Consider the following 12112-nt stretch of genomic DNA (forward strand, 5'->3'; position numbering starts at 1 on the left):
TCATTCTACACTCTGTGGATCTCCTGCATGTATTTTCTGATGTTTAATCAGGTATCTTGAATCAGAGTATCTTTTCCCACATACAGCACAGCCATAAGGTTTCTCTCCTGTGTGTGTTCTCTGGTGTGATATCAAGTTGCCTGATGTAGTAAAACCTTTCCCACATACAGCACAGCCATAAGGTTTCTCTCCTGTGTGGATTCGCTTGTGGCGTATTAAAGTCCCAATAAAAGTGAAACTCTTCCCACAGTCGGAGCAGTGGTGAGGCCTCTCTCGAGTGTGCGTTAGCTTGTGTATAGTCAGGCTTCCTGACTGAGTGAATTTCTTCCCACATTGATCACAGCTATAAGGTTTCTCTCCAGTGTGAGTTCTCTGGTGTGAAGCCAGAGTACCGATTTGAGTGAATCTGTTCCCACACTGATCACAGACATACGGCTTGGCTAGTGTGTGCGTTCTCTGGTGTGATTTTAAATGTTCTGACCTAACAAAACTCTTGCCACAGTCGGAGCAGAGGAAAGGTCTTTCTCCGGTGTGGGTTCGCCGGTGTACAGCCAGAGATGCTGACGTAACACAATAATTCCCACACACGTCACAGTTATAAGGCTTCTCTCCTGAGCATTTTCTCTGGTGTTGTTTTAGACTGCTCGATGAAACAAATCTCTTCCCACGGTCGGAGCAGTGGTATGGCTCTCTGGAATGCGTGTGGTTGTGTGTTCTCTGGTGTAAAATCAGTTCACTCGAGGTGGTAAAGGTCATTCCACATACATCACAGCCATAGGTTCTCTCTCCAGTATGAATTCCTTGGTGATATTGTAATGACTGTGGTGTTGAAAAACTCTTCCCACAGTCAGAAAAGAGGTGAGGTTTATTTCCTGTGTTTACTAGCTGGTGTATTTTAAGTTCCGATAAAGATTTGCAAAGTTTCCCACAATCAGAGCAGCAGTGAGGTTTCTTCCCTGTAGGTCTCTGCTGGTGTTTATTGAGGAGTTCTGATCTGGAGAGACTCTTCTCTGCCTCGTCAGCATCATGATGTTGTTGAGGCTCCCCGGAGGATCCAAGATAGTCACGTCTCTCACCTGTGTGAATGACAAAAGTCAGACAGTCGCTGTAATTTGTCATTGTCATTAATGTTTAAAACGCTTGTAAGAAAACGGTCTTCTAACATTAATAAGAAGGTGAAGTGAAAAACAGTTGTTTTTTTTGGTCTTCATTTTTCACGCATTAGTAATGTCGATGATTTTATTATTACAATAAAGTTATTATTATTATATAGAGGGAGAGAGGGGACTGTATTATTATATAGAGGGAGAGAGGGGACTGTATTATTATATAGAGGGAGAGAGGGGACTGTATTATTATTATATAGAGGGAGAGAGGGGACTGTATTATTATTATATAGAGGGAGAGAGGGGACTGTATTATTATATAGAGGGAGAGAGGGGACTGTATTATTATATAGAGGGAGAGAGGGGACTATATTATTATTATATAGAGGGAGAGAGGGGACTGTATTATTATATAGAGGGAGAGAGGGGACTGTATTATTATGATATAGAGGGAGAGAGGGGACTGTATTATTATATAGAGGGAGAGAGGGGACTGTATTATTATTATATAGAGGGAGAGGGGACTGTATTATTATATAGAGGGAGAGAGGGGACTGTATTATTATACAGAGGAGACTGTATTATTATATAGAGGGAGAGAGGAGACTGTATTATTATATAACAGACAGAAACACTGTAAATACAAATCAATAAATCATCACATAATTAAAGGGCCTATCCAGGATTGGGACATAACAAATTTTTCTTTTGAAATGAATACTATACAGTGCATTCGGAAAGTATTCAGACTTTTCCCACCTTTTGTTACGTTCCAGCCCTAAAATGGATTAAATTGGAATTTTACCACAGGTGGACTCTACAATCAAGTTGTAGAAACATCTCAAGGATGATCAATGGAAACCTGAGCTAAATTTCGAGTCTCATTGCAAAGGGACTGAATACTTACGTAAATAAATGTAAATAAGGTATGTTTTTTCTGGTTTTGCTTTGTCATTATGGTGTATTGTGATGTCATTATGGGGGTATTGTGATGTCATTATGGGGGTATTGTGATGTCATTATGGGGGTATTGTGATGTCATTATGGGGTATTGTGATGTCATTATGGGGGTATTGTGATGTCATTATGGGGTATTTAGTGTAGATTGATGATTTATCAATTTTAGAATAAGGCTGAAACGTAACTAAACGTGGGATCAGAATACTTTCCGAATGCCAATGTATATACTGTAGGTCTGTCTATTAATAAAGGGACCAATGAGAGACACTGGGATCTACATTTCAGTCCATCTATTAATAAAGGGACCAATGAGAGACACTGGGATCTACATTTCAGTCCATCTATTAATAAAGGGACCAATGAGATTGAAACCAAAAACTATTTTATGCATCGGCCTCACGGCCTTCGTCAGAGCTTTTGTGAGTTTCTTAAAATTAGCACCCTTTTTTTAAATTTATTTTTTAACCTTTATTTAACTAGGCAGGTCAGTTTAGAACAAATTCTTATTTTCACTGAGAACGACAGATTTGTACCTTGTCAGCTCAGGGATTTGAACTTGCAACCTTTAGGTTACTAGTCCAACGCTCTAACCACTAGGCTACCCTGCCGCCCTGCTACCCTTATGTAAACCTAGCCCCAGTCAAATCCGTTCCACGCATCAAAAAGGGGGTTGGAAGCGAAGGAAAAACAAATAAGTGCTACCAAATAAAACTAAAAGCATTTCATAAACATTAGAATAAAGTGTGTGAATAAGACTTATTACAGAACTCCCTCTTCCTCTTCCTCCTCCTCTTCCTCCTCTCCTCCTCCTCTTGAATAAGACTTATTACAGAACTTACTTTGATGTGTCAAATCTCCCTCTTCCTCCTCTCCTCCTCCTCCTCTTCCTCTTCTAGTTCCGCTCGGCCTCAGTGTTTTCCTGCAGTCCACCAGCAGCACAGACACCCTCTTCAGACCCAGCAGTAAGGTGATACCAGAAGAGGTACGACCCGGGGACTCTGGGAGGGTGGAGGGGGGCATGCTAGCGTTGTCCTGGTAACCATGAAGAGGGGAACACGGACACATATCACTACGGATTCTGTCATTCACTGTCCTTAACAACTTTACAGAAACCCGGTCTAGACCAGACCGAGCTGTACCAACTAGACCAGACCGAGCTGTACCAACTAGACCAGACCGAGCTGTACCAACCAGACCAGACCGAGCTGTATGCTAGACCAGACCGAGCTGTACCAACTAGACCAGACCGAGCTGAACCAACTAGACCAGACCGAGCTGTACCAACTAGACCAGACCGAGCTGTACCAACTAGACCAGCGAGCTGTACCAACTAGACCAGACCGAGCTGTACCAACTAGACCAGACCGAGCTGTACCAACTAGACCAGACCGAGCTGTACCAACTAGACCAGACCGAGTTGAACCAACTAGACCAGACCGAGCTGGACCAACTAGACCGGACCGAGCTGTACCAACTAGACCGGACCGAGCTGTACCAACTAGACCGGACCGAGCTGTACCAACTAGACCAGACCGAGCTGAACCAACTAGACCGGACCGAGCTGTACCAACTAGACCGGACCGAGCTGTACCAACTAGACCGGACCGAGCTGGACCAACTAGACCAGACCGAGCTGTACCAACTAGACCAGACCGAGCTGTACCAACTAGACCAGACCGAGCTGTACCAACTAGACCAGACCGTTGTGATGTTAGGTAAGTACCATGTGGTGTTCTGATCCGGATAAACTCTTCTCTGCCTCGTCAGCATCATGTTGTTGTTGAGGATCCCCAGAGGATCCACGATATTCACGTCTCTCACCTGTGTGAACAAGAAAGTCACACAGATTGCCATGTAAAAATGTTATTGCCACAGTAAAAAAATTCAGCCATTTTGTCCATGTGGTGTGTGTGACAGCTGTCACAGAATCCTACAGGGACTAAACAACTAGTGAATCAAGTTAAATAGTCAACTTTGGTTAGAAGCATTTGTGTTTTTTTGCAAAGTTTTCATTAATTTTTATAAGAAATTAGAAAACCCAACAAACAAAAAACCTTTAAACGGATGACAACTGATCTTGTCTCATCCTATCAAGCTTCAGAGATCATCTGCACAAAGGGAATACTTCTTTCCTAAATTCAAATTCAAGATTTTCTTCATCTCTAAATCCAGAATACTTCCTGATTTCTTTACAAAACATTTTTTATAAAAAAAAACATAAAAGCTCTCAAATCATCATATAAAAAGTACCATAAAATGTTCAGATGCAGTTTATTCTCTACCTCCTCTGAAATCACAGACCGTACGTAGGCGAATTAAGAGGGGGGACTATGCCATCGAACCGACCTCCTCCTATTACCAGGGGCAGTATCCCGGGTTCTCAACAAGGTCACACAAGGACCTTTGGTTTCAGGTTAGGTGAGAGGTGACAAGGTTCTGGAACGTTGCGGGTTTCGTTCTGGTTCTGAGTTGAGAGCTGAGAGTTGAGAGTTTTGAGAGTTGAGAGTTCTGAGAGTTGAGAGTTCTGAGTTCTGAGAGTTGAGAGTTCTGAGAGTTGAGAGTTCTGAGAGTTGAGAGTTTTGAGAGTTGAGAGTTGAGAGTTCTGAGTTCTGAGTTCTTGAGAGTTCTGAGAGTTCTGAGTTCTGAGTTGAGAGTTCTGAGTGACCATGTGACCAATAAAATTTGATCACTAACTGTTACTCAAAAAGAGTTCTGACATTCTTGACGAGGTCACTAGGTTTTGGGTTAAGGTTGCTACAATAGCTTTCTCTATGAATTTGAGAGAGTGGTTACATTTCTCCAGCCACCACTAACCTCAGTTGTTTACCAAAACATGTGACAGGGCAGCCATTTTGTTTCTATTCTAATCATGTATAACCAAACAAAAAACCATTGATTTACACTGACTGTGGTTTTCTACTGTAAAATGTGGTTTTCTACTGTAAAATGTATAACCAAACCAAAAAAACATTGATTTACACTGAGACTGTGGTTTTCTACTGTAAAATGTATAACCAAACAAAAAACCATTGATTTACACTGAGACTGTGGTTTTCTACTGTAAAATGTATAACAAAACAAAAAAACATTGATTTAAACAAACTCTAATTTTGATTTAAAAGTTTAACAAACCATACAACTCTGAACAGTAAATACATTAAAAAAAAAACAAAAAAAAACATTTACTGTAAAAACTGCAGATGAACAGTTTGGTTAACAGAACTACGGTAAAAAAGTCTCCTTTAGTTTTATTCTGTTAACAAACGTTGTATCTGCACAAACTAGTCCTTATAGCTTAAAATAGTTGTACAAAATGTATTATTATTATTATTATTTTTACTTTACCATGGAATTATCCATTCGTAATAACCTGACAGATGGAGCTGGAGAAATGTATCCACTCCAAATGCATAGACAGACCTATGGATGCAGGGACAGACCATCCACGACATCATTATAGTATAGTAATATAATACAGTAATAACATTTATAGTGTTTCCCCATGTTGAGCCAATACAGTGTTTGGGATACGACAGTTGAACTAAGGAATGTGCTAAATCCTTCAAGTATCAATGACTATAAGTCCAAATGTGGATGTAACAACAATCGCCCCTTTAAAACCCCACACATCAGTTCAACAACTGCAGATCGCCCCTTTAAAACCCCACACATCAGTTCAACAACTGCAGATCGCCCCTTTAAAACCCCACACATCAGTTCAACAACTGCAGATCGCCCCTTTAAAACCCCCAAACATTTTTCCCCCGTACTGGTCCCCCGTGGGAATCGAACCCACAACCCTGGCGTTGCAAACACCATGCTCTACCAACTGAGCCACAGGGGAGATTTAAACAACTGCAGTTTGTGCCTCTGTTTTTAAGATTAGTACTTCCTGGTGTGTTAATCTTACCTCCTGTCTCCTCCTGCTCTTTTTTCGATGTGACAGTTACCTCCCCTTCCTCGGCAAAAATTGCTTCCTCTTCCTCTTCTTTCACTGAAACGTCTTTCTCTTCTTCTTTCACTGTAACAGCCTCACCTTCCTCTTCTTCTTGTTTTACTGTGACATCCTCCTCTTCCTCCTCCTCTTTCACGACAACGTTCAGCCACAGACCCTCTTCCTCCGTCCAGCAGACCTCCTCCTCCTCCTCGTCGTCGTCTTTAACAGGAGAGTAGCTTAGTGAGCTCATGGTCGGAGATGTTAGTTAGCTAGGCTAATGCTAACTTAACCAGCCCGCTAGCTGACCAATAACAACAACACCGTAAATATGAAATTAAATCGGATAACTAACTAGACGACAGAAGTGGGTTTAAAACACAGTGGCTAATATACACTAAAGCGTCTAAAGAGCTTTATTGGTTCGGCTATTTTGTCTAGCAAGCTACGGAGGTGGCTGACGAACTGTTGTTGCTGTTGAAGGAAGAGTTCCGTCCACTACATTATACGTCACACCAACAGCGTCAAGCTACCGAGGTGGCTGAATAACTGGCTAACTTCTTCTTCTCTACTATAATATCGCTCAGCAAAACAAACGTTTGAGGTCCATACTGCCACCCGCTGGAGGATACGATCAAATATCACGGTTTGCTTAATAATTCTCTACCATTTTTGTCAAATTAAATAAAACAAATAAATCCCTACTAACTTCTTCTTACATACACCCCCCTCTCTCCCTCAACTACCAAACAAGTTCCCTCTAACATTTACATTTTAGTCATTTAGCAGACGCTCTTGTCCAGAGCGACTTACAGTAGTGAATACATACATTTCATGCATTTTGTTTTGTTGTACTGGCCCCCCGTGGGAATCGAACCCACAACCCTGGCGTTGCAAACACCATGCTCTACCAACTGAGCCACAGGCTTAGAAATGGTGACTAGAATCAGAGATTATGTTAATAGGACTGCTTTCCTATCGCTGATTGGAATATGTTTCGATGACTGCTGACAAAAGGACAGGGCTTCCACACACACAGGGCTTCCACTCACAAGGCTTCCACACACAGGGCTTCCACACACACAGGGCTTCCACACACACAGGGCTTCCACACACACAGGGCTTCCACACACACAGGGCTTCCACTCACAGGGCTTCCACACACAGGGCTTCCACACACACAGGGCTTCCACTCACAGGGCTTCCACACACAGGGCTACCACACACAGGGCTTCCACACACAGGGCTTCCACACACAGGGCTTCCACACACAGGGCTTCCATTCACAGGGCTTCCACTCACAGGGCTTCCACACACAGGGCTTCCACACACACAGGGCTTCCACACACAGGGCTTCCACACACAGGGCTTCCCACTCACAGGGCTACCACACACAGGGCTACCACACACAGGGCTTCCACACACAGGGCTACCACACACAGGGCTTCCACACACAGGGCTTCCACACACAGGGCTACCAAACACACAGGGCTTCCACACACAGGGCTACCACACTCACAGGGCTTCCACACACAGGGCTACCACACACACAGGGCTTTCACACACACAGGGCTACCACACTCACAGGGCTTCCACACACAGGGCTACCACACACAGGGCTACCCCACACACAGGGCTTCCACACACACAGGGCTACCACACACAGGGCTTCCACACACAGGGCTTCCACACACAGGGCTTCCACACACAGGGCTTCCACACACAGAGCTATCCCAGACAACCCTGAGGCTACCACACACAGAGCTATCGTAGACAACCCTGATGCTACCATACACAGAGCTACCACACACAGGGCTTCCCACACACAGGGCTTCCACACACAGGGCTACCACACAGAGCTATCCCAGACAACCCTGGGGCTACCACACACAGAGCTATCCCAGACAACCCTGGGGCTACCACACACAGAGCTATCCCAGACAACCCTGAGGATACCACACACAGAGCTATCCCAGACAACCCTGGGGCTACCACACACAGAGCTATCCCAGACAACCGTGGGGCTACCACAGACAGAGCTATCCCAGACAACCCTGGGGCTACCACACACAGAGCTATCCCAGACAACCCTGAGGATACCACACACAGAGCTATCCCAGACAACCCTGGGGCTACCACACACAGAGCTATCCCAGACAACCCTGGGGCTACCACACACAGAGCTATCCCAGACAACCCTGGGGCTACCACACAGAGCTATCGTAGACAACCCTGAGGATACCACACACAGAGCTACCACACACAGAGCTATCCCAGACAACCCTGGGGCTACCACACACAGAGCTATCCCAGTCAACCCTGGGGCTACCACACAGAGCTATCCCAGACAACCCTGGGGCTACCACACACAGAGCTATCCCAGACAACCCTGGGGCTACAACACACAGAGCTATCCCAGACAACCCTGGGGCTACCACACACAGAGCTATCCCAGACAACCCTGGGGCTACCACACACAGAGCTATCCCAGACAACCCTGGGGCTACCACACACAGAGCTATCCCAGACAACCCTGGGGCTACCACACAGAGCTATCGTAGACAACCCTGAGGATACCACACACAGAGCTACCACACACAGAGCTATCCCAGACAACCCTGGGGCTACCACACACAGAGCTATCCCAGTCAACCCTGGGGCTACCACACAGAGCTATCCCAGACAACCCTGGGGCTACCACACACAGAACTATCCCAGACAACCCTGATGCTACCACACACAGAGCTATCCCAGACAACCCTGGGGCTACAACACACAGAGCTATCCCAGACAACCCTGGGGCTACCACACACAGAGCTATCCCAGACAACCCTGAGACTAGAATGTCATTGTATGCTGTAGCGTTAAGATTTCCCTTCACTGGAACGAAGGGGCCCGAACCATGAAAAACAGCCCCAGACCATTATTCTTCCTCCACCAAACTTTACAGTTGGCACTATGCATTGGGGCAGGTAGCGTTCTCCTGGCATCCGCCAAACCCAGATTTGTCGGTCAGACACTAGCGGGGGGCAGGGGGGGCCAGTACCCCTGTGACAAAAATTTTGGACCCCCTTGTGGCCCCCCCTAAATGTGGAGTATGAAATAATTTTTACATAACACATTTTTGACCCTTAACCTCTAACCCCCTCTCTCTCTCTCATATAGAGGTCCTGTAACATACTGTATGACCCTTAACCTCTGACCCCCCCCCCTCTCTCTCTCTCTCTCATATAGAGGTCCTTTAACATACTGTATGACCCTTAACCTCTAACCCCCCCTCTCTCTCTCTCTCTCATATAGAGGTCCTTTAACATACTGTATGACCCTTAACCTCTAACCCCCCCTCTCTCCCTCTACAGTGGGGGGAAAAAAGTATTTGATCCCTGCTGATTTTGTACGTTTGCCCACTGACAAAGAAATGATCAGTCTATAATTTTAATGGTAGGTTTATATGAACAGTGAGAGATAGAATAACAACAAAAATATCCAGAAAAACAACAAAAATATCCAGAAAAACGCATGTAAAAAATGTTCTAAAAGGATTAGCATTTTAATGAGTGAAATAAGTCTCTCTCCCTCTAGGTGTACAGGTGCACTGCCTAGTGAACGTCTACACCCATTACAGGCTTCACATTTTGACCCCTTAAAATTACATTTAAAAAAAGAGATTAGTTAGGATTGTCTTCCTCCTACAGAACTATACAATATTTTATTTATTTATTTTACAAATATGAAACATAATTTGACTTAAGTCTCCACCCTCCTTAGTTAATACTAGGCAGCCATTAAACATTATTTTGAATAAGATTCTACCAACCTTGAACAACTCATATATATATATATATATATATTCATTGTTTTTGTCACAATTTGCTCAAACTTAAAATAAAATTTGGTTGGGAATCATTGATGGACAGTAATATTTCAACCTTTTCAGGTAGATTTAAAGTCAGGACTGAGACTGGAACATTCAGGACCATTCAGGAACATTCAGCACTTCTTGGAAAAGACATTCTGGTGTTTGGCATTTAAAATGTGTGTCATTGTCCCTACTGGAAAATAAGACTCAATCCCAGGGTTCCAGGGTTCCAGGGTTCCAGGGTTCCAAGGTCAGGGTCCCAGGGTCATGGTAAAATATCCATCGTCAACCTGATGAATTGTCTGCTTATCAGCTTTCCAATACAACTTGACAGTCTTGGCACTTTCTGCAGCAGTTTCCTCCTCGAACGTGTACACAGGGTCAGGGTCAGGGTTCCAGGGTCAGGGTCCCAGGGTCAGGGTCCCAGGGTCAGGGTCCCAGGGTCAGGGTCCCAGGGTCAGGGTCCCAGGGTCAGGGTCCCAGGGTCAGGGTTCCAGGGTCAGGGTCCCAGGGTCAGGGTCCCAGGGTCCAAGGGTCAGGGTCCCAGGGTCAGGGTCCCAGGGTCAGGGTTCCAGGGTCAGGGTCCCAGGGTCAGGGTCCCAGGGTCAGGGTTCCAGGGTCAGGGTCCCAGGGTCAGGGTCCCAGGGTCAGGGTCCCAGGGTCAGGGTTCCAGGGTCCCAGGGTCAGGGTCCCAGGGTCAGGGTCCCAGGGTCAGGGTCAGGGTCCCAGGGTTCCAGGGTCCCAGGGTCAGGGTTCCAGAGTCAGGGTTCCAGGGTCAGGGTCCCAGGGTCAGGGTTCCAGGGTCAGGGTTCCAGGTAGGGTCCAGGGTCAGGGTCCCAGGGTCAGGGTCCCAGGGTCAGGGTCCCAGGGTCAGGGTTCCAGGGTCAGGGTCCCAGGGTCAGGGTTCCAGGGTCAGGGTCCCAGGGTCAGGGTCCCAGGGTCAGGGTCCCAGGGTCAGGGTCCCAGGGTCAGGGTCCCAGGGTCAGGGTCCCAGGGTCCCAGGGTCAGGGTTCCAGGGTCAGGGTTCCAGGGTCAGGGTTCCAGGGTCAGGGTTCCAGGGTCAGGGTCAGGGTTCCAGAAGACTGAGGAGGGTTTTCTTAGATTAACTCTGTTTCTGAAGAGGGATGGAAAAGGTGGTTTGTTTTGGGAAAATGGCGTATAATCTCAGCCAATCAGCCACAGGTAATCAGCCAATCAGCCAATCAGCCACAGGTAATCACACGGCTCTCATACCAACTTGTCCAACATGAACTTCCTCAGGCTTTAGGAACGTCAGTGAAACGTGGAGCCAAGGCTACGTGACATTATAAACTCGTTCTTCTGTTTATATACAGCAACATCTGGAATGTGAAAGCTTCTAGTGTCTCCAACTAAATCAAAAACATCACATTTATTGTCCCGATGCTCCTTCTAAAACATTTTCTATAAATGTTCCATCATTTACAAAAATTCAAAATGTGATCATTTGACATTAGAGCTGTCGAAAGTTGTAGGAATTTACAATATTATAAATTCTATTATTTTGTATTATTATGAAACAAGTTGAACACAAACACTACGACATCAACAGTTAGATTACAAATAGATCATTACTCTGTGTTCTACTTCCCAGGTCTGGTGTTGGAGATCATTCTACACTCTGTGTTCTACTACCCAGGTCTGGTGTTGGAGATCATTCTACACTCTGTGTTCTACTACCCAGGTCTGGTGTTGGAGATCATTCTACACTCTGTGTTCTACTACCCAGGTCTGGATCTCCTGCATGAATTTTCTTGTGTTTTGCCAGGGAGTCTGATCGAATAAAACTCTTCCCACACTGATCACAGCTGTAAGGTTTCTCTCCTGTATGTTTTCTCTGGTGTCTTCTCAGGTCGCTTGAGGAAGTAAAGCTCATGCCACAGTCGGCGCAGTGGTACGGTTTCTCGCCGGTGTGGATTCGTTTGTGTGTAGCCAGGGCTGTCCAGGTGGCAAAACTATCCTCACATACATCACAGCTGTAAGGTTTCTCTCCAGTGTGTGTTCTCTTGTGGACAGTCAAGTTTCCTGGCAAAGCAAAATGCTTCCCACATTCATCACAGCTGTAAGGCTGCTCTCCTGTGTGGGTTCTCTGGTGTACAGTCAGGTGCGCCGACTGAGTGAATCTCTTCCCACATTCATCACAGCTGTAAGGTTTCTCTCCCGTGTGTGTTCTCTGGTGAACGATCAGATTTGTTGCCGCAGCAAAGTTTTTCCCACATTGATCACAGCTATAAG

The 12112-nt window shown here is 45.5% G+C and overlaps 1 protein-coding gene across 1 annotated transcript; it reads right to left on the reverse strand.

The window, feature by feature from the left end:
- LOC115178084 (zinc finger protein 835) lies at window positions 1–6110 on the reverse strand. Its single transcript, XM_029739122.1, has 4 exons — window positions 5977–6110; window positions 3790–3887; window positions 2906–3098; window positions 1–1076 (listed from the first exon to the last, which is right to left on the reverse strand). Exons 2-4 carry the CDS (start codon window positions 3790–3792, stop codon window positions 1–3), a joined length of 1272 nt encoding a protein of 423 aa, XP_029594982.1. The 5' UTR covers window positions 3793–3887; window positions 5977–6110.
- Window positions 6111–12112: the final 6002 nt, after the last annotated feature.

Source organism: Salmo trutta, chromosome 38, assembly GCF_901001165.1.
Source record: "Salmo trutta chromosome 38, fSalTru1.1, whole genome shotgun sequence".
Taxonomy (NCBI): domain Eukaryota; kingdom Metazoa; phylum Chordata; class Actinopteri; order Salmoniformes; family Salmonidae; genus Salmo; species Salmo trutta.

Coding starts and splice junctions, on each gene's coding strand:
- LOC115178084 (XM_029739122.1), bottom strand. Junction 1,077..2,905: donor GGGAGATTTGACACATCAAA/GTAAGTTCTGTA, acceptor TCATTCACACAG/GTGAGAGACGTGACTATCTT.